General features: G+C 36.8%; 1 protein-coding gene across 2 annotated transcripts in view; it reads left to right on the forward strand.

Moving 5' to 3' along the window:
* FAM185A (family with sequence similarity 185 member A) overlaps positions 1 to 22,997 on the forward strand; it is a 66,989-nt gene that overhangs the window by 38,030 nt on the left and 5,962 nt on the right. For both annotated transcript variants that reach the window (XM_060157233.1, XM_060157232.1), the window contains exons 6-7: positions 4,009 to 4,104; positions 7,989 to 8,123. In XM_060157233.1, coding sequence (XP_060013216.1) covers positions 4,009 to 4,104; positions 7,989 to 8,123 — 231 coding nt within the window. The remainder of the gene's footprint in view (positions 1 to 4,008; positions 4,105 to 7,988; positions 8,124 to 22,997) is intronic.

The raw sequence follows: 22,997 nt of genomic DNA on the forward strand, positions 1-22,997 counted from the left end.
GCTTAAGAGGTTAAACAAATAAACAGAAAGTTGACATAATATTTAAGCAAGTCAGCAAAGCCCTAGTTATCTACTTGGTGATGTGCTATTTCCCACTTTAGTAAATTGGATGGAAGCAACTCTATTACCCCTAGAAAACAGTAAGCAATCAGGGTCAATGAAAAGCTTGAACTACCTTAAGACAACAACTTTTTTCATTTCTATAAGCAAGAATTGTATACCTATCTGTGTACATTACTGAAGCCTTAGAAAAAAAGGCTGGTTTCATTGGTAAATCTCTTTGTCTTAAATAGAATCAAATTTTACATTTTGTTTTTTTGGGGGGAAAAACTCAAAACAAAATGTTTTGCTCTAGGAGCAGCAGATTTTATCTATAAAAGGCCAGATAGTAAAATTTTTAAACTTTGTGAGCCACACGGTCTATCTGTACTATGGACCTCTCTCACTTTAACATGAAAGCAGCCATTGACAATATAGGAACAAATAGTTGTGTCTGTGTTACAATAATACTTTATTAAGAAAAACAAGAGGGGGACTCTAATTTGGCGACCCTGCTGTAGAGTCTAAAAACCATTGTTGTTATGAATCTGGAGAAATTTGGGGTTTGATACCTTAATCCCAAAGATGACAAGTGGGTAATGTTTATTTGAAATTTCTTGATTGATTGGTTTGTGTTTTCCTTAGAGTAAAAGATCTGCTGGAGAAAGTTGAAGGCAACTCTGCAAATCATGACACCCTAATTAAAGTCAATTGAGTAACTTGGATTTTGAGAAATTGAGATCTGTAGGAGCAAAACAATTACAAAGAAACAAAAAGTGATTTAGGTACCTGAGAGGGAAATTTGTTAGATTAGCAGAGGCTTCAAAATACTGGAATGGATATAGAGAAAAGGCCATATAATAGTATCAAATTGGAATATTATGAGACTAGAGGTGATTTAGGTATTATACTATCTGATTTCAGGAAAATGGATTGTGTCATCTCCATGATTCCTTTAAGAAGAATATGTGTAATTATGGTTCTTTAATTCTAGTTTAGATAATATAATTGATTAGCTTCTTAGGTAATCTCATCAGTCACTTGGATTTTGTAAATACATTCTAACCTACATCCCTGTTCTTCCTAATTTCCATAATACATATAGAGGTCTCTTAGAAGCTGAAGTGCTATAAAAATTTTGATTATGTATATCAAAACCCTGATTTTACCTAGACTCATATTTTTAAAAATAATATCTTCTTCTGGAATACCTGGTCATCTTCCATTTAAAAAAGTCAACAGGAGAAAGCAGAGCTTGATAGTAGATAATGGTGGAATAGAAGTTGCTCACCCGGCTTTACTTTCCCTGCCCTATGTTGCCTCTTTTGGAAGGCATTGCCCAAAGCTGTATACTGGTAATTATATCTTTTAAAAAAGAATATCTTCATAGGTTTTTTGGGGGGGTGTGGGGAGCAGTAGGGGTTGCCTTGTGTGTCTCTCATAAGCCCAGCCTCCTATATGCTATCTCCCTAACATAGAATACCTAAGCAGGACATTAATTTAGAAAACTTTCCTTGAAGTGACCTTAAAATTCTGCCTTTGCAAATCCTTTACATCTTATATATAAAATTCATTCCTTGTTCTTGCAATTAGTGTAGCTTTGGAAGTGTAGGAATCAAGTTGCAGAAATCAAGAGATATCTTTTGTGTTGCTGTTCCTTAGTTATCTACATGTTGACACTTGAGGTGAAATTATAAAAAGGCAGAAGAATTTTCTGAACATGCTTGAACAATTTCAAGAGAATTCTCCCTTTATCTGAAGGAAAATAGAAAAGTTTGGAATTTTAGCCTTTTGAGCTTAGCTGTTATTCTTTGCTTAATAGCAGAGTATATATCACAAATATCTATTTATTTGGTTATATATAGTTTTAGCTGGTAGTTGACATCAGTTTTTCTCTTTTGTCTGTGTAATTTTCCAGGAAAACTCAGTGGTCTCTGTCAGATGAACAAAATCTTTGTCCAAAATTGTGGTGATAGAAAACTCTCTGTGGGAGTTTATTCCAGTCACTGTCTGGACTAATAATTTTCTGTTTACTTCTTAATCTCTAATGCATATTTCCCTTAAGTCTTCCTCCAAGAGCTATAATAGAATTTTTCTGTTTTGTGAGTCTCCGAAAAATGAAATTCTGTGAATGAAGCCTTAATTTGACTCTTGATAATTAATTTTTCTTTCCAGTCATTTGTATTATAGAATACAAAAGAAAATTAGTATTTGTCTTGCTACGTAGCTTTTAAAATACCACGTTTGCTTTCTCTTTTGAAAACACATCTTGAGTTTTAATTTTTTTGACAGCTTCCAGTGGATGGTCCATGATTAGAGCTCAAGACCGATAACATGAGGATGTAATTAATTAGTGGCTTAGGATATAATTATTTAGGTGTTGTTTATGGGCCATGATTAGAACTCAAGACCAATAACATGAGGATGTAATTAATTAGTGGCTTAGGATATAATTATTTAGGTGTTGTTTATGTCCCATGTGAAGGGGAAAAGAAATAAAAAGTATTGTTTATGAACCATATAAAAATCTTGTGGGTTTTTTCCCCCTAGAGAAAGGAAGAAATTAAACTGTTGTTTCAAATATTTTACTTTGTTCAATTTGGGATAATAGACACTTTGTAGTTCACATTATTTTACTGTAATATATATTTACTTGCCTTATTTAGGATGTAGTAAGAGATTTTTAAAGGAGTTTCTCTTGGTGCCTGAGAAGAGAAATATTCATCCTTGTCCAGCTGTTCTGTCATTTATATCCAGTGACTTAACTTCCCAGCTTCAGTGTTCGGTTTTGACACTTAAAAATTAAATACACTGGATCTGATAAATGGCATTTTGATTATAGGTTAGAGATAAATTATCTTGAAGTCAAATTTAAACAGTTTCTTCACAAGTTTTTGTCTTTGTTTACAGTCATTTAACATTTATTGTAAAGAAGAATGTTGGCTCCTTTGTGAGTGTACAAATGTTTTTTGCTTCACATTTTGCAAAAAGTACAATGTAATTTTTGGCATTATTTTCACCATACTCCCTACTTGGTTTCTACTTTGAAGTAATAAAACCTCCTGATAAAATATGCTTTTTAAGAGATCTCTCTAAAAAAATATGCTTTGCTCTTTTCAGGGCAATCAGATAGAATATTGAACTGAAAGTTCTGTTGCTGTGGGAGAGGAGGAAAAAGGAGAAGCTACCTAGCACCGACTCTTCAACATAATTCTCTTGTTTATCTGACTGTCAGCTTTCCCTGGAACTTGAAATGTTGGCTGATTGAAAACTGGGTTCATTGTTGACCTAGGGAAATTTGAGTGTCAAATCAGGACCACCTTAATTGTAATTTTCTTCCCCTGACTTAAAGATAATCTGTTCAATTCCAGAAACTTGAAATATTTAGATATTAACAAGCTTCACCCACTTTTCAGGTCATTCCTTCCCTCCCCCCCATCTCTGTCCCTCTAAGAAATGCAACAAAACCTTATCTAGAGTAATCTTTCACTATTAGCCGCACTTTTTAGTACTAGCAAATTTGCTAAAAGGAGAAAATATAAGAGTTTTGATTTTTGTTAACTTCGCTACTACTTATATGTGACTGTACGTGAAATAGAGTTCTTTAGTAAATATTGAAAGTTGATAATAAACTAAATGTATCAATGGTGCTTAATGGTCTTGGCTGTCATTGCTTGTGTACTGTCCTTCCTACACATTAGGTTTTAGAGTAAACATGTTTAGAGTTAAGTTTTAGAGATTACTACAAGCATAGGGATTTTCTTATTAGTTATCCAGCTGTAGATTTCTAGATTGCTGATTCTGTTTTCATTTTAAAGCAAAAGATGGTATAGTTTATAAGGAAAATACAAAACCTTGCAGGACTCTTAGCTCCTTATCCTAATGCTGAAGTAGAGCCTTTTAATTCAAGTTTATAATTTCAGTTACTCAAATAAGACGATTATGCTTATGGTTCTTCCTTCCTCCTAGATTCGTCTTCTGGATGTCTAAGTGCCTCGACTTATCAGGGTGCCATAGATGTTTATGTCAGCCAACTGGGAAAAGTGGAATTGAAATCCCATAAAGGTTAGCCAAGTAGAATGTTTTATTTTGACATATGGTGTTAAGGAAGGTTTTATGTAACATTCAGGAAACAGATGGTCAAATTATCTTATCTCCACTGACATAGAGATTTCAATAAAATTTTTCTCTGTTCGAACCCGATTTAAAGACTGGAATACTAGCCCTCTAGACCAGTGATCTTTGAAACTTTTGGAACAGATAGCCATGAAGACTATCTTTCCTTTTGTAATACAAACAAAAATGTTGTAATTTATTGACTGTTATTGTGGAATTTTCTAGTGTTAGTGTTTGGGTTTTTTCAGTTTAGTTTTATGTCGGAAATAGAATATTCTTTGGAGGGAAAGTGCTCTCATACATTCTTTTGGAAGCTTTCCTGCTAACTTGTAAGAGGACCTTCTCAGGCCATTACTCTAGAGTAATACTTTTAAAAGTGTGATCTTGCAATAAAGGTATCACCAAAAGGTCCTCTAAAGTGATTATTGACTTGGTCTCTTGTAGTATCAGGCTTATGATGTGTCTCTTTCTGTAATCTTATTTCTAATACAAATAGCTTATTCTAAGAGTCCAAGTCTTTCATTAATAATTATACACTTTTTAATCATCTGAAGGCTGAATATACAAGTCTTTGTGTGCGTGCATGCACATAGATGTACACGTGCATGCTGGCAAGTGACTTGGGTACTTGGAGTAGCTTGGCTATAGTGGCTTAAGTGACCTGGGTTCAGAAAGTTAAGAACCATAGCTCTGTATAAAAAATGTTTTAGAGAAAGTCTGGAAGCTCTTGCATATGGGCCAGAACAAGGCTATGTGTATAACAGGGAAAAAACCTCCACAGAGACCAGTTGTTCCTGCTGTTAGTAATTTCTTTGCCATGTTGGCAAAGTTTAAATACTTTAAACCTTAAAGTTTAAATTTTAAATACTTTAAAATTTAAAGTTTTAACACTTTTTAATAGCTTTTTGCCCAGTGAGGCTCTCTTGTCAATGTCAAAATAAAACTACAAACACAGACGTCTGAAACTGAAGTTATTGCTGAGACACAGGTATTTTTTGATTTCTCAAGATCATATATTTTTTTCCTTTTAAATAGGATAATATGTTCTCACTAAATTTCTAAGAGCTTCAATAATACTATTCAGGGTATTTTGTAAATGTCAAAAAAGGTCATATAACTGCTTTCTTGTATTATGAAGACCCAAGGAGAAAAAACATTACTACATTTAATGTAACTAGTAACAGAGTAAAAACAAAGTTTTGAATAGCAGCTCTTACATGAAAATTGTTTCCTGTTTTGTATGGATGGGCAAAAAAGTAAAACAAAAAGCATTGCTAATCTTCATCCACTTTAATTATTTTTAACTATTATTTGGATTGTTGTTCCAGTAACTTATTGAAATAGCATATGATGTTGCAAGACTTGATTGGGATTACAATTTTGTGTTTTCTCCTATTGGGACCATGATACTGGCAGGAGCTTAAAGATAACTGGAAACAAAGATTTCTGTCTTAATTCAGGTCTCTAATTCTCACTACACTTGGGAACAGTAACTTTCTGGAGTGATGGAAAGTTATTCAGGATTCTACTGCTTAATAGTAAAGACATCTGGAATCCTTTCCAACTCTGCCACTGTCTTGCTGTAGGGTTTAAGAGCCAGCTACTTGAGTCTCTTAGGCTGTCCTTTCAGCTCCTATGGCCATTTTGCCAAGTGAAAAAGAATGTCACAATGCTTGTTTCCTCTCTTCCTATGAAACTTAACATAGTGACCTTATTCATTCATTCAGAAAAGCTGTGTTATGGCTTGAGAGTCAGAACTGCATCTGAGTACTGACTTTTCCACTTAAAAATTGTCCTTGATAAAGCCACTAATCTTAATATATAGTATCTCTTCAATTAATGATGCTGTTGTTAGTATTAGTTCACTTTTTAATTTTTTAAAAATGGTATTGATGTCAATAACCATGAAGCAGTTTTTGAAGTGAAAAGAGGTTGAAGACATATAGGAGCTCTCCTTTCTAAAGAAGATAGTCTTAGAGATGGGACATTTGGGAAAGCTTTCAAGTCATGAGAATTCTTCATTCATAAATAGGAATGGAGTTTTAATAGTGATAGTTTTTGCTTTTTAAGGATGTGGAGAGAGATGGGGATAGAACTATCTGCATTGCTTAACATTTTTAAAACTCTGACAGGGCTTCCCTGGTGGCGCAGTGGTTGAGAGTCCGCCTGCCGGTGCAGGGGACACGGGTTCGTGCCCCGGTCCGGGAGGATCCCGCGTGCCGCGGAGCGGCTGGGCCCGTGGGCCATGGCTGCTGAGCCTGCGCGTCCAGAGCCTGTGCTCTGCGGCGGGAGGGGCCACAGCAGTGAGAGGCCTGCGTACCGCAAAAGAAAAAACAAAAAAAAAACAAAAAAACTCTGACAGATTTAAGATCCCTTATTTAAGAACAGAAAAGAAAGATGTTCATAAAATTATTAAATTTGATGTATGTAGAGGTAATGTCCTAGAAAAAGTTTTTAAAATCTGTTATTTTCTACTTTTTAAAGTATGTTTGGTAGAAAAAACATGTATCTTCTATTCCTCCTGACATTTTCCAGGTTTGTTTTTGTTTTGTATTTTCCTAAAGCTCTCATATCTGTTTTTATGGGCAACTCCTGTTAGTAGTTTACATTTAAACCCTGAAAAGCAATTTATTTTTTAAATAAGATAAAACAATTGTATTTATGTGCTTTGTTCCCCCCTTTTTGAGTAGTAAATATGAAACTTCATCATTCTTAACTCCAGATTTCCAGCTCCCATTAGAAAGGCTGAGAAGATGTGGAATTATTTACTGAAACTTAAGCTGATGTTAACCAAACTAGAAAGCACACAAAGACCCATAAATAAATGCCTTCTCAAAGGAATCTTTACAACATTCACAATGGATGTCATCCTGACCATCTTTGTCCACAGAGTTGGGGTTACTGTTTTATGGGAAAGGCCTCTCTTATTTATTTGATATATGAGAAATAGAGAAAGAAAAACTCTTGAAACAGGAGTGTACTGGTGAGTTTGCACTGCAAACCACATAATTGTTTTGAAAAATGATTCCTTCCTAACAGAGTACTTTTTCTTATTTCGTCCTTTAGAAGTTGAATTATTGTAAGATTGTAGATGAAATACAGTTGAGTGTCTTGCTTCAGGTACCCAAAAAGTCTATAATCCATTAAAAAGAAATGTTAGTCAGTTGAAATTTAAATATTTCCGTTTTAAATTTTTGTTATCGCCCTCTACACACCCCCAACCAAACAAGGTACCACTGAAAGCACAAGAGCTCAAGGTTCTGGTTGTATTGTAATGATCAGTGAGGTTACAAGTCCTGTGATACAATGAGGTAGCAGTGTATGAAACACGACAATGGTTAAGAGCATAGGTTTGTTGTCATTGAAATGGATCTTGATTCCAGCAGTAGCTGTAGTAGAAACTTGAGCAAGTTCTTATCTGTAAAATCGGAATTATAATAATACCTCATAAAGTTGAGAGAGAAATTAAAAGATAATATAATGAAGGTGTTTGGCTCTTAGTAAATGCTCAATTAATGGTAAATTCTGTCTATAAGCTGCATGTGTATTAAACTCTTCACTTTTCTGGTATTGGATGAGTTGACAAGGGCTATTGGCAAAAAGAGAAATAGTAGTTCATGATGTCCTAATGACTCATATTCTTGACAGAAGATACTGTGAATGCCTTGGGAATACCTGGGAGTAAGGAAAAGGTACAGCTATTTAAATAAAATAAGCTGATGAGTAAAGACAGTGTATCAGGAGCAATGCTACCTGTTCAATCATTTTTTATAATAGGCTCTAGTACTTTTTATTTCTTTGCATTAATAAGCTCTCCTTTAAATTTGTCACAGGATCTGTTCTTGTCAAGGTTGCATCTTCTCTTCAAGCTTATTTACAGTTATCAGGGAAAGAGATTGATGTGAACTCAGAAGTCCATGTTGAAGAAATGGATGAAGCTCATAAAGATGACGGTATAATAATTACTGGTAAGGAGGCTGCATTTTGCTATGTAAGGTGAATAGTCATTGTCCATCTATGAGTAGAAATATGCTACATTTAACTGAAGTTTTAGTCTTTATTCCTTTCCATTGTCACATGTTGGCGTTTGACACTTTTTTCTTCCAACTGCTTATCAGTAACACAATTGCAGACATTTAGTTTGAAGCACTCACTATTCCTGGATAGTGAATAGTCATTGGATAAAATTTATTTGAAAAACTTCCCTATCAGAGAGATATTTGCACACTCATATTCATAGCAGCATTATTCACAGTAGCCAAGAGGTAGAAGCACCCCAAATGTCTATTGATGGATGAAAGCAAAAATGAAATGTGATATATAAACATACAATGGAATACTGTTCAGCCTTAAAAAGGAAGGAAATCCTGTCACATGCTACAACATGGATGCACCTTGAGGACACTATGCTAAGTGAAATAAGCCAATCACAAAAAAGACAAATAATGTATGATTGCATTTATACAAGATATCTAAGGAAACAAAGTAGGGGGAGAGGAAAATGAGTTGTTCAGCAGGTATGAAGTTTCAGTTTTGCAAGATGAAAAAGTTCTGGAGATCTATTGCACAACAATATGAATATACTTAACACTACTAAACTGTAAACTTAAAAGTAGTTAAAATGGTAAATTTTTATTTTATGTGTTTTTTACCATAATCAAAAATCTGAAAACCATTAAAAATTTTTTTTTCTTTTTTGGCACAGCTGCTTTCTAATTCTTGAACTTGAAAATCAACTACAGTTGACCCTTGAACTACAGGGGGGTTAGGGACACTGGTCCCCTGCCCCAGGGCAGTCGAAAATCCACCTGTAACTTTGCAGTCAGCCCTCCATATTTGTGGTTCCACATCTGTAGATTCAACCAACTGCAGATCGTGTAGTACTATCGTATGTATTTATTGAAAAAATCTGTGTATAAGTGGATTTGCATAGGTCAAACCTGTGTTGTTCAAGGGACAACTGTAAATACATATATTACAGTGTAAGATATAAAGTTAATTTTGTATGATTATAATAAATAGGAGTTTGGTTTGGTTTGGTATTATGCACATTGTAAACTTGATCTTTTAGTACAGCCTGACCTTTTAGTACAAATTCTCAATTCCAGAAATGTGAAGAGCTTTTCCACATTTTTTCTAATTACCTGTGGATATATTAATGGCTGATACTACTTAAAAAAATATTTATGGTATAGATAATATATTTATAGAGTAAAAAAAATTAATACTGGCAAACTTTTTAAAATCTTAACCAGAATGGCATTGAGAAGGACATTGAAATTACCATGAGGTTTTGATACAGCAATCTATGTATATATACAAGATTGTTTTAAGTTTCTGGTCTCTTAGTTTCAAATGCATTTCCAATATCCTGAATTTGTACTGTCCTCTTCTCACGATTGCTGGTTTTGATGTCATATTTGTGTGTGGATGATTTCCTACCTTTATTCTATGTTTGCCTTTCCCATTTGTTAGTTTTCTTGTTTCTAGTTGTGGCCTTTTCTTTTCTGTATACAGAAGTTCCTTTAGCATTCGTTGCAAAGCTGATCTAGTGGCGCTGAATTCCCTTAACTTTTGCTTGTCTGTAAAGCTTTTGATTTCTCTGTCAAATCTGAACATATGTATCTTAAGTATATCATGCCACTCCCCTTCTGGCCTGAAGAATTTCTGCTGAAAAATCAGCTGATAACCGTATGGGGATTCCCTTGTATGTTATTTGTTGCTTTTTCCCTTATCTTTTAATATTTTAAAAGATTTAAAAATTTTTCTCTTTGTCTTTAATTATTGTCAATTTGATTAATAGGTGTCTCAGTGTGTTCTTCCTTGAGTTAATCCTGTATGGGACTCTGTGATTCCTGGACTTGAGTGAGTGTTTCCTTTCCCATGTTAGAGAAGTTCTCAGCTATTACCTCTTCAGATATTTTCTCAGTCCCTTTCTCTCTCTCTTCTCCTTTTGGGACCCCTATGATGCAAATGTTGATGCATTTAATGTTGTCCCAGAGGTGTCTGAGATTGTCTTTATTTCTTTTCATTCTTTTTCTTTTGTTCCGTTTGGCAGCAGTGATTTCTACCAGTCTGTCTTCCAGCTTACTTATTCGGTCTTCTGCCTCATTTATTCTGCTATTGATTCCTTCTAGCGTATTTTTCACTTCAGTTATTGTATTATTCATTTCTCTTTGCTCTTTAAAGCTTTTAGCTCTTTATTAAACATTTCTTGTATCCTCAGTCTGTGCACCATTCATTTCCTGAGATCTTGGATCATGTTTACTATCATTACTTCTGAACTCTTTTTCAGGTAGATTGCCTATCTCTGCTTCACTTAGTTTTTCTTCCGTGGTTTTATCTTCTTCCTTCATCTGTGACCTATTTCTCTGCCATCTCATTTTGTTTAACTTCCTCTGTTTGTGGTCTCCATCCCTCAGGCTTTAGGATTGTAGTTCTTCTTGGTTCTAGTGTCTGCCCCCTGGTGGGTGAAGTTGGTCCAGGGGTTTGTGCAGGCTTCCTGGTGGGAGGGGCTGGTGCCTGCCCACTGGTGGGTGGAGCTGCATCTTGTCCCTCTGGTGTGCAGGGTCGTGTCAAGGGGTGTGTTTCTAGGTGGCTATTTGCTCAGGACAACTTTAAGCAGCCTGTCTGCTGATGGGTGGAGCTGTTCCCACCCTGTTGGTTGTTTGGACTGAGGCGTCCCAGCACTGGAGCCTGCAGACTGTTGGTGGGGCTGGGTCTCGGTGCCAAAATGGCGACCCCCAGGAGAGCTCACGCTGATGAGTGTTCCCTGGAGCGTCCACCACCAGTGTCCTTGACTCTACAGTGAGCCGCAGCTGACCCCTGCCTCCACAGGAGACCCTCCATAACCCGCAGGTAGGTCTGGTCCAGGTTTCTATGGAGTCACTGTTTTGCCCTGGGTCCCAGTGCATGTGAAAACATGTGTACATCCTCCAAGAGTGGAGTCTCTGTTTCCTCAGACCTGTGGAGCTCCTGCACTCAAGCCCCACTGGCCTTCAAAGCCAAATGCTCTGGGGGCTCCTCCTTGCGATATCAGACTCCCAGGCTGGGGAGCCTGACATGGGACTTGGAACTCTCACCCTGTGGGAGGACCTCTGCAATATAATTATTTTCCAGTTTGTGGGTCGCCCACCCAGGGGGTATGGAATTTGATCATATTGTGAAAGTGCCCCTCCTACTATCTCGTTGTGGCTTCTTCTTTGTTTTGGGGTGTAGAATATCACTTTTGGTAGGTCTGAGTCCTTTTTGTTGATGATCATTCAGCAGTTAGTTGTGATTTTGGTGTTTTCGTGAGAGGAGGTGAGCTTAAATCCTTCTACTGCGCCATCTTGTCTCCAGCCCAGAGGATATTGAAATTAAAGTGTGTACGTGCACGTATGCCACAGGCTTACCCATGAGATAGTCTCAAGAAAAAGAAAGTGTGGTGGTGGTGTGTGGTTATGGTGGCATTGGGGTATCTTCATAAGACCAAGTTTCACAATTATTAACAGCCACTATATTAAATCTTGGCAGAGAGTAAAGATTATTTGGGGGAGGCAGTATTTTTTTGGTCAAAAATAACGTAATTTATTTAATGACCAAGAAAAAAGATCAAGTTTCAGTTTTAAATATTCATTTTATATATTGTAAAGGTTAAGAAGTCAGTCTTAAAAATCATAGAATATTAACAAAAAGCACAGCAGTAATAAAAATAACACCTGTACACTTTCAGATTAACTCAGTGCCTAATGGGCAGACTCTTAGTTACGCAGAGAAAATTTGATGAAAATTTAAGTGTATTAAATGTGGTAAGAATCAGTTTCTTGCGATCTGATATCTTGAATTTGATAGAGAGCCAATAGAGTTACCTTTTTTGGCCCTGGTAATGTAAAGTAATAATACAAATTTGTTTAATAATGCTCTAAATATTAGCATAATCAAATTATTTTACATAAGTTAAGAATGTTTGAATTATAAATTATTTTTTCATTTTTCATTCCGTAACTCGTAGAATCATATGCCTTTTTAAAATTTAGATTTAGTTTAAGTTGCATTTCAAAACCCTGTTCTCATCATTCCAACCATTAAAAAAAAAAAGACCTTATTAAATCCTCTAAGAACAGTTACTAGTCCTGTCATTGGATAAAATAATTATCTGCAGACCCAATCTCTTTATTAAGTCTTGCCCATTTCCATTCCACTAAACAGGTACCACCTCAAACTTAATATATTTGAAAACAAATATTATCTTTTCCTAGCCTAGTTCCTCTTCCACCTGTCATCTCTGTTTTCCTTTATTTGTTCAGTCAGTCCCTCAGCAAACATTTATTGAGTCGGGTACTGCTAGAAACTAGGAGTGCAAAGATAAGATAATAAAGTTTGGTCTCTCTGCCATCTGAGGAGGTTACATCCTAGTGAAGCAAGACAGACAAACCAGTGAATACAATACAATAAATGTTATAATAAAGGTATGTACGTGGTACTGTGAGAGCATGGAGGTGGCGCATCTAAATTACACTAGCATTGTGAGTTTGAGGAAGTGAGACAAGTCCAATATAGCTAGAGTGTAGCGAGTAAGGGGCACAGTGGTATAAAAGGAGGCTGGAGAGTTCGATAGGGATCAGATCATATAGGGCAGATTTGGTTTTTATACTCAGTGCTTTGCAAAGGCACTGAAAGGTTTTAATCTGGGGTTCATATAATCAGATCTGTATATTAGAAAGATCACTAAATGTTGAGTGGGGAAAAATTGGAAAGGACAATGGTGGATGAAGGAAAAGTTAATTTTAATTAGCAGGTTACTGTAGTAATTCAGGAGAAAGAGTTCAGTGCCCTCGACTCCACAGTGATCTATTTTAAACTAAACAAATAAATAAATAAGCCTTGGATAAATTTCGGTGGAAAAAAATTGATATGGGTGTACCTCATTTTATTGTACTTTGCTTTATTGCAGTTCACAGATACAATTTGTGTTTTTTTGTGACAACTGTGCATGGAGCTTGTTTGTTGGCACCATTTTTCCAAGAGCATTTGCTCACTTTGCATCTCTGTATTTCATTTTGGTAATTCTCACAGTATTTCAAACTTTTAAAATTATTATTTGTTTTGTTGACATGTGGTCAGTGGTCTTTGATGTTACTGTTGCAGTTGTTTTGGGGCATCATGAACGACGTTGCCCATATAAGACATCAAACTTAATTGATAAATGTTCTGTGTCTTCTGACTGCTCTACTGATTGGCTGGTCCCCTGGTTCTCTCCCTCTCCTCAGACCTCCCTATTCCCTGAGACACAACAATATTGAAATAGGCCAGTGAATAACCGTACCATGGCCTCTAAGTCATCAAGTGAAGGGAAGAGTTGCACATCTCACTTTAAATCAAAAGCTAGAAATGATTAAGCTTAATGAGGAAGGCATATTGAAGCCAAGATAGGATGAGAGTTAGGCCTCATCCAGGTAGCCAAGTTGTGAATGCAAAGGAAAAGTTCTTAAAGGAAATTAAAAGTGCTACTCCAGTGAACACGTGAATGATAAGAAAGTGAAACAGCCTTATTGCTGATATGGAGAAAATTTTAGTGGTTTGGATAGAAGATCAAGCCAGCCACAACTTTCCTTTAAGCCAAAACCTAATCCAGAGCAAGGTCCTAACTCTTTCCAACTCAGTAAAGGGGGAGAGGGATGAGGAAGCTGCAGAAGAAAACTTTGAAGCTAGCAGAGTTTGGTTTAAGGAGGTTTAAGAAAATAAGCCATCTCCATATCATAAAACTGCAAAGTAAAAGCAGCAAGTGCTGATGTATAAGCTGCAGCAGGTTATCCAGAAGATCTAGCTAAGGTAATTAATGAATGTGACTTCACTAAACAACAGATTTTCAATGTAGAAGAAACAGCCTTATATTGGAAGAAAATTCCACCTAGGCCTTTCATAGTGTGAGAAGAGAAGTCAGTGCCTGGCTTCACAGCTTCAAAGGACTGAATGACTCTGCTTAAGGGCTAATGCAGCTGGTGACTTAAAGTTGAAGCCAGTGTTCATTTACCATACTGAAAATCCTACACACCTTCAGAATTACGCTCAATCTACTCTGCCTGTGCTCTATAAACGGAACAACAAAGCCTGGGTGACAGCACATCCGTTTACAATGTGGTTTAGTGAATATTTTAAGCCCACTGTTGCTACCTACTGCTCAGGGGAAAAAAAAAACGAAAAAAAAGATTCCTTTCAAAATATTACTGTGCACTGACAATGCAGCTAGCCACCCAAGAGCTCTGATAGAGATGTACAATGATATTAATGTTTTCATGCCTGCTAACACAACATCCATCCTGCAGCCCACAGATCTGGAGTAAATTTGACTTTCAGGTCTTATTATTTAAGAAACACATTTTGTAAGGCTCTAGCTGCCATAGATTGTGATTCCTCTGATGGATCTGAGCAAAGTGAGCTGAAAACCTTCTGGAAAGGATTCACCATTCTAGATGCCACTAGAACATTTGTGATTTATGGGAAGAGGTCAAAATAGCAACATTAACAGGAATTTAGAAGAAGTTGAGTCCAACCCTAATGGATGACTTTGAAGGAAGTCATGACTTTGGAGGAAGTAACTGCAGATGTGGTGGAAATAGCAAGAGAACTAGAATTATAAGTGGAGCTGGAAGATGTGACTGAATTGCTGCAATTTCATGATGAAATTTTAATGGATAAAGAATTGCTTCTTATGGATGAGCAAAGAAAGTGGTTTCTTGAGATGGAATCTAGTCCCGGTGAAGATGCTAGCAGATTGTTGAAATTATAACAAAGGATTTAGCATATTACACAAATTTAGTTGATAAAGCAGCAGCAAGATTTGAGAGGATTGGCTCCAATTTTGAAAGAAGTTCTACTGTGGGTAAAATGCTATCAAACAGTATTGCATGCTACAGAGAAACAATGAAAGGAAGAGTCAGTCAATACACCAAACTTCGTTGTCTTATTTTAGGAAATGGCCGTATCCACTCCAGCCTCCAGCAGCCACCAGCCTAATCAGTCAGCAGCCATCAACACTGAAGCAAGACCCTCCACCAGCAAAAAGATTATTAATTGCTAGTCAGATAATGGTTAGCATTTTTTGTTTTACTCTTTATAAATTTTTATTATATAAAAAATATATAAAATTTTAAATTATGCTTGTAAATGGATGCTATGAGGAAGATGCATGCTTACCTCATTGGTTATTATGAAGCTTCTTATGCCATTTAATTATTTTTCTGTTATTTGTTACTGTATCTTATACTCTAGCCCCTATTTCCTAAACCAGGAAGGACCAAATTTTAGAGCAAAGTTTATTTCCTGCCCACAGTCCAAGAATCTGGGTACTGATCAGCAGATTTCTTTTGGAGAGTAGCGCATGATGTACGATGAGGTTGGGCCCCAGGTTGTCTCTGATAGTAGATTAAATCCGTTAAAGTAATCGTACAGAGGGACTTCAGATAAACACAACAGTCTCCTGTGGAGAGAGCTGTATGAACAAGTTATTGAGTTTAGAGAAACTTTTGTTTCATTTTGATTCCAAAACTGGTGCCCAAAAGGCCACAGACCTTATTTATCAAGTGGATATCAAGTGGAATAATTTGAGGCCTAGAAAATTAAAGCAGTTTGCTTTTTCTATGGAGATTTCCAATCTGAAACCCAAGTTTGGAAGTAATGAGCAACTTTATGTGTCAGTTGTTATTATAGGCAGCTGAGCTCAGCTCTTTTGGGCCACCATACAGAGCCTATGAGGCATAGAAACAGAAATACTCTCACTGCTAAGAGGTCTGGATTGTATCTGTAGCATGATTTCTGCAAGAAACCATGCCAATAAACTTTAGTTCTTGGGGCTCAGGCTTCCCACAGGGTTTGATGTGTCAGCACTGTAATTTTATTTAAATTCCTGCTCCATGGTTTCCCTTGTTGTTGCCGTCACTGGTAAATAACTGTGTGTTGTATAATTCTTTTTTTTTTTTTTGTATTTTATTTTATTTTTTTATACAGCAGATTCTCCAATTTTATACACATCAGTATACACATGTCAATCCCAATCGCCCAATTCATCACACTACCACCCCCACCCCTGCACCGCTTTCCCCCCTTGGTGTCCATACATTTGTTCTCTACATCTATGTCTCAGTTTCTGCCATGCACACTGGTTCATCTGTACCATTTTTCTAGGTTCCACATATATGCGTTAATATACGATATTTGTTTTTCTCTTTCTGACTTACTTCACTCTGTGTGACAGTCTCTAGGTTCATCCAGGTCCCTACAAATGACCCAATTTCGTTCCTTTTGATGGCTGAGTAATATTCCACTGTATATATGTACCACATCTTCTTTATCCATTTGTCTGTCGATGGGCATTTAGGTTACTTCCATGACCTGGCTATTGTAAATAGTGCTGCAATGAACATTGGGGTGCATGTGTCTTTTTGAATTGCGGTTTTCTCTGGGTATATGCCCAGTAGTGGGATTGCTGGGTCATATGGTAGTTCTGTTTGTAGTTTTTTAAGGAACCTCCATACTGTTCTCCATAGTGGCTGTATCAATTTACATTCCCACCAACAGTGCAAGAGGGTTCCCTTTTCTCCACACCCTCTCCAGCATTTGTTGTTTATAGATTTTCTGATGATGCCCATTCTAACTGGTGTGAGGTGATACCTCATTGTAGTTTAGATTTGCGTTTCTCTAATAATTAGTGATGCTGAGCATCTTTTCATGTGCTTCTTGGCCATCTGTATGTCTTCTTTGGAGAAATGTCTACTTAGGTCTTCTGCCCATTTTTGGACTGGGTTGTTTGTTATTCTAATATTGAGCTGCATGAGCTGTTTATATATTTTGGAGATTAATCCTTTGTCCATTGATTCGTTGGCAAATATTTTCTCCCATTCAGAGGGTTGTCATTTCGTCTTGTTTGTAGTTACCTTTGCTTTGCAAAAGCTTTGAAGTTTCATTAGGTCCCATTTGTTTAGTTTTGTTTTTATTTCCATTACTCTAGGAGGTGGATCAAAAAAGATATTGCTCTGATTTATGTCAGAGAGTGTTCTTCCTGTGTTTTCCTCTAAGAGTATTTATAGTGTCTGGTCTTACATTTAGGTCTCTAATCCATTTTGAGTTTATTTTTGTGTATGGTGTTAGGGAGTGTTCTAATTTCATTCTTTCACATGTAGCTGTCCAGTTTTCCCAGCACCACTTATTGAAGAGACTGTCTTTTCTCCATTGTGTATCCTTGCCTCCTTTGTCATAGATTAGTTGACCATAGGTGCATGGGTTTATCTCTGGGCTTTCTATCTTGTTCCATAGATCTGTGTTTCTGTTTTTGTGCCAGTCTTGATTACTGTAGCTTTGTAGTAGAGTCTGAAGTCAGGGAGCCTGATTCCTCCAGCTCCGTTTTTTTTCCCTCATGACTACTTTGGCTATTCGGGGTCTTTTGTGTCTCCGTACAAATTTTAAGATTTTTTGTTTTAGTTCCATAAAAAATGCCATTGGTAATTTGATAGGGATTGCATTGAATCTGTAGATTACTTTGGGTAGGATAGTCATTTTCACAATGTTGATTCTTCCAATCCAAGAACATGGTATATCTCCCCATCTGTTAGTATCATCTTTAATTTCTTTCATCAATGTCTTATAGTTTTCTGCATACAGGTTTTTTGTCTCCCTAGGTAGGTTTATTCCTAGGTATTTTATTCTTTTTGTTGCAATAGTAAATGGGAGTGTTTCCTTAATTTCTCTTTCATATTTTTCATCATTAGTGTATAGGAATGGAAGAGACTTCTGTGCAATTTTGTATCCTGCAACTTTACCAAATTCATTGATTAGCTCTAGTAATTTTCTGGTGGCATCTTTAGGATTCTCTATGTATAGTATCATGTCATCTGCAAACAGTGACAGTTTTACTTCTTCTTTTCCCATTTGTATTCCTTTTATTTCTTTTTTTTTCTCTGATTGCCATGGCTAGGACTTCCAAAACTATGTTGAATAATAGTGGTGAGAGTGGACGTCCTTGTCTTGTTCCTGATCTTAGAGTAAAGGCTTTCAGTTTCTCACCATTGAGAATGATGTTTCCTGTGGGTTTGTCATATATGGCCTTTATTATGTTGAGGTAAGTTCCCTCTATGCCCACTTTCTGGAGAGTTTTTATCATAAATGGGTGTTGAATTTTGTCAAAAACTTTTTCTGCATCTATTGAGATGATCATATGGTTTTTATTCTTCACTTTGTTATTATGGTATATCACATTGATTAATTTGCATATATTGAAGAATTCTTGCATCCCTGGGATAAATCCCACTTGATCATGGTGTACGATCCTTTTAATGTGCTGTTGGATTCTGTTTACTAGTATTTTGTTGAGGATTTTTGCATCTATATTCATGAGTGATATTGGCCTGTAATTTTCTTTTTTTGTAATATCTTTGTCTGGTTTTGGTGTCAGGGTAATGGTGGCCTCATAGAATGAGTTTGGGAGTGTTCCTTCCTCTGTAACTTATTGGAAGAGTTTGAGAAGGACAGGTGTTAGCTCTTCTTAAATGTTTGATAGAATTCACCTGTGAAGCCATCTGGTCCTGGACTTTTGTTTGTTGGAAGATTATTAATGACAGTTTCAATTTCATTACTTGTGATTGGTCTGTTCATATTTTCTATTTCTTCCTGGTTCAGTCTTGGAAGGTTATACCTTTCTAAGAATTTGTCCGTTTCTTCCAGGTTGTCCATTTTATTGGCATAGAGTTGCTTGTAGTAATCTCTTAGGATGCTTTGCATTTCTGTGGTGCCTGTTGTAACTTCTCCTTTTTCATTTCTAATTTTATTGATTTGAGTCCTGTCTCTCGTGTTCTTGATGAGTATGGCTAATGGTTTATCAATTTTGTTTATCTTCTCAAAGAACCAGCTTTTATTAGTTTTATTGATGTTTGCTATTGTTTTCTCTGTTTCTATTTCATTTATTTCTGCTCTGATATTTATGATTTCTTTCCTTCTGCTAACTTTGGGTTTTGTTTGTTCTTCTTTCTCTAGTTCCCTTAGGTGTAAGGTTAAATTGTTTGAGATATTTGTTGTTTCTTGAGGTAGGCTTGTATTACTATAAACTTCCCTCTTAGAACTGCTTTTGCTGCATCCCATAGGTTTTGGATCATCATGTTTTCACTGTCATTTGTCTCTAGGTTTTTTTTGATTTCCTCTTTGATTTCTTTTGTTATCTCTTGGTTATTTAGTAATGTATTGTTTAGCCTTCATGTGTTTGTGTTTTTTACATTTTTTTCCCTGTAATTGATCTCTAATCTCATAGCATTGTTGTCAGAAAAGATGCTTGATAGGATTTCAATTCTGTTAAATTTACTGAGGCTTGATTTGTGACCCAAGATGTGATCTATCCTGGAGAATGTTCTGTGCGCACTTGAGAAGAAAGTGTAATCTGTTGTTTTTGGATGGAATGTCCTATAAATATCAATTAAATCTATCTGGTCTATTGTGTCCTTTAAAGCTTGTGTTTCCTTGTTAATTTTCTGTTTGGATGATCTGTCCATTGGTGTAAGTGAGGTGTTAAAGTCTCCCACCATTATTGTATTACTGTCGATTTCCTCTTTTATAGCTGTTAGCAGTTGCCTTATGTATTGAGGTGCTCCTATGTTGGGTGCATATATAATTGTTATATCTTCTTTTTGGATTGATCTCTCGATCATTATGTAGTGTCCTTCCTTGTCTCTTGTGACATTCTTTATTTTAAAGTCTATTTTATCTGCTATGAGAATTTCTACTCCAGCTTTCTTTTGATTTCCATTTGCATGAAATATCTTTTCCCATCCCCTCATTTTCAGTCTGTATGTGTCCCTAGGTCTGAAATGGGTCTCTTGTAGGCAGCATATATATGGGTCTTGTTTTTGTATCCATTCAGTAAGCCTGTGTCTTTTGGTTGGAGCATTTAATCCATTCACATTTAAGGTACTTATCGATATGTATGTTCCTTTTACCATTTTCTTAATTGTTTGAGGTTAGTTTTTGTAGGTCCTTTTCTTCTCTTGTGTTTCCGACTTAGAGAAGTTCCTTTAGCATTTGTTGTGGAGCTGGTTTGGTGGTGCTGAATTCTCTTAGCTTTTGCTTGCCTGTAAAGCTTTGATTTCTCCATCGAATCTGAATGAGATCCTTGCCTGGTAGAGCAATCTCGGTTGTAGGTTCTTCCCTTTCATCACTTTAAGTATATCATGCCACTCCCTTCTGACTTGTAGAGTTTCTGCTGAGAAATCAGCTGTTAACGTTATGGGAGTTCCCTTGTATGTTATTTGTCATTTTTCCCTTGCTGCTTTCAGTAATTTTTCTTTGTTTTTAATTTTTGCCAATTTGATTACTATGTGTTTCGGAGTGTTTCTCCTTGTGTTTTCCTGTATGGGACTCTCTGTGTTTCCTGGACTTGGGTGGCTATTTCCTTTTCCATGTCAGGCAAGTTTTTGACTATAATCTCTTCAAATATTTCTCGGGTCCTTTCTCTCTCTCTTCTTCTGGGACCCCTAAAACGCTAATGTTGTTGTGTTTAAGAGGCCTCTTAGGCTGTCTTCATTTCTTTGCATTCTTTTTCTTTATTCTGTTCTGCAGCAGTGAATTCCACAATTCTATTTTCCAGGTCAGTTATCCATTCTTCTGCCTCAGTTATTCTGCTATTGATTCCTTCTAGTGTAGTTTTCATTTCAGTTATTGTATTGTTCATCTCTGTTTGTTTGTTTTTTAATGCTTCTAGGTCTTTGTGAAACATTTCTTGCATCTTCTCGATCTTTGCCTCCATTCTTTTTCTGAGATCCTGGATCATCTTCACTGTCATTTTTCTGAATTCTTTTTCTGGAAGGTTGCCTATCTCTACTTCATTTAGTTGTTTTTCTGGGGTTTTATCTTGTTCCTTCATCTGGTACATAGCCCTCTGCCTTTTCATCTTGTCTGTCTTTCTGTGAATGTGGTTTTTGTTCCACAGGCTGCAGGATTGTAGTTTTTCTTGCGTCTGCTGTCTGCCCTCCTGTGGATGAGGCTATCTAAGAGGCTTGTGCAAGTTTTTTGATGGGAGGGACCGGTGGTGGGTAGAGCTGGGTGTTGCTGTGGTGGGCAGAGCTCAGTAAAATTTTAGTCCACTTGTCTGCTGATGGGTGGGGCTGGGTTCCCTCCCTATTGGTTGTTTGGCCTGAGGCCACCCAACACTGGAGCTTACCCGGGCTCTTTGGTGGGGCTAATGGCGAACTCTGGGAGGGCTCATGCCAAGGGGTACTTCCCAGAACTTCTGCCGCCAGTGTCCTTGTCTTCACGGTGAGACACTGCCACCCCCGCCTCTGCAGGAGAGCCTCCAACACTAACAGGTAGGTCTGGTTCAGTCTCCCCTGGGGTCACTGCTCCTTCCCCTGGGTCCCGATGCGCACACTACTTTGTGTGTGCCCTCCAAGAGTGGAGTCTCTGTTTACCCCAGTCCTGTCGAACTCCTGCAGTCAAATCCTGCTAGCCTTCAAAGTCTGATTCTCTAGGAATTCCTCCTCCTGTTGCCAGACCCCCAGGTTGGGAAGCCTGACGTGGAGCTCAGAACCTTCACTCCCGTGGGTGGACTTATGTGGTATAAGTGTTCTCCAGTTTCTGAGTCACCCACCCAGAAGTTATGGGATTTGATTTTATTGTGATTGCACCCCTCCTACTGTCTCATTTTGGCTTCTCCTTTGTCTTTGGATGTGGGGTATCTTTTTTGATGAGTTCCAGTGCCTTCCTGTCGATGATTGTTCATCAGTTAGTTGTCAGTGTGTGTTGTATAATTCTTAAAGTGATTTACAAATATGTGCTATTCTGAGGTCAAAAGAAAGCCTGGAACTCTCTTAAGGTAAAACATTTACCTACTAAAGAGTCGTGCACAGTGTGTATTCTTTGGGATGCATTCTCTAATCCTTATGAGGTCCTTGATTCTGAGTTTCGTGCTTTACCCATATATGGCAAATTGGATAGGTGGTGAATACCTTAGATAAGATATTTCTGGGAATAAGTTGACTTCTCTGTTAAGTTTTAGACTGGGTTCATCAACTTAGATATGAAACCTCACCATTGTATATCAAGCCATTTTTAAGACCAAAAATGCATGTGGTACAATTTAGATGATTAGAGATAAAGTATGTTGTCAGCCAAATGATTGTTATTTGTCATTGTCTGCATGGTAGGGAAGGTGGTATTACTGGGTTCACTTTATTTTAGTCAAACTGGAAATGTAAAGCATAATAAAAATAAGTTCATTTGGTATCAAAATAAACTACCAAGTCAGAAGAGAGTTCTCGGCTTGTTTGTAGGCTGGAGACATACATTTAATGGTATTGTGATTTATAATGGAAAACGGGTTCATTTGTTGGAAAAGATGTTGAAATGGGACCAAGCCCACAGGATGCCATTTTAAGAGCTAGAGACAGTATTTTCTCTCCAAATGGGCGAAAAAATCTAGTCTTTTGATATGACTCATAGAAATAACTTATTTTTAGAACACATTTAAGTTTTGGTTTTCTCCAAGTTTACAGCATATGGATTTGTCAGTCATGTAGATGTGCTTCCGGATGACATGGAAGAAATTTGGTAACAGAATGAAGAATGCTGTAGGTTTATGGCTGTCTACTTAAAAATACTTTGACAGGTAGTTAATGTAGGAACTGCCTTCAGATCGTTTGTGCTTTTATGGTGTTTTTGTTTCTCCATTTTGTTAAAGTGAAAGATCCTGGGAGAGTGTAATAAGTAGACATCAGCTTTGTTTGTTAACCTTTCCCAAAAAAAAGGAAGATCAGGTTTTGTTCCCATTCACCTGAAAACTTTATCTGTTAAGGACAGATTGTAAATGTTAGACTTTGCAGGCTACA

Source organism: Lagenorhynchus albirostris, chromosome 8 (genome assembly GCF_949774975.1).
Source record: "Lagenorhynchus albirostris chromosome 8, mLagAlb1.1, whole genome shotgun sequence".
Classification (NCBI taxonomy): domain Eukaryota; kingdom Metazoa; phylum Chordata; class Mammalia; order Artiodactyla; family Delphinidae; genus Lagenorhynchus; species Lagenorhynchus albirostris.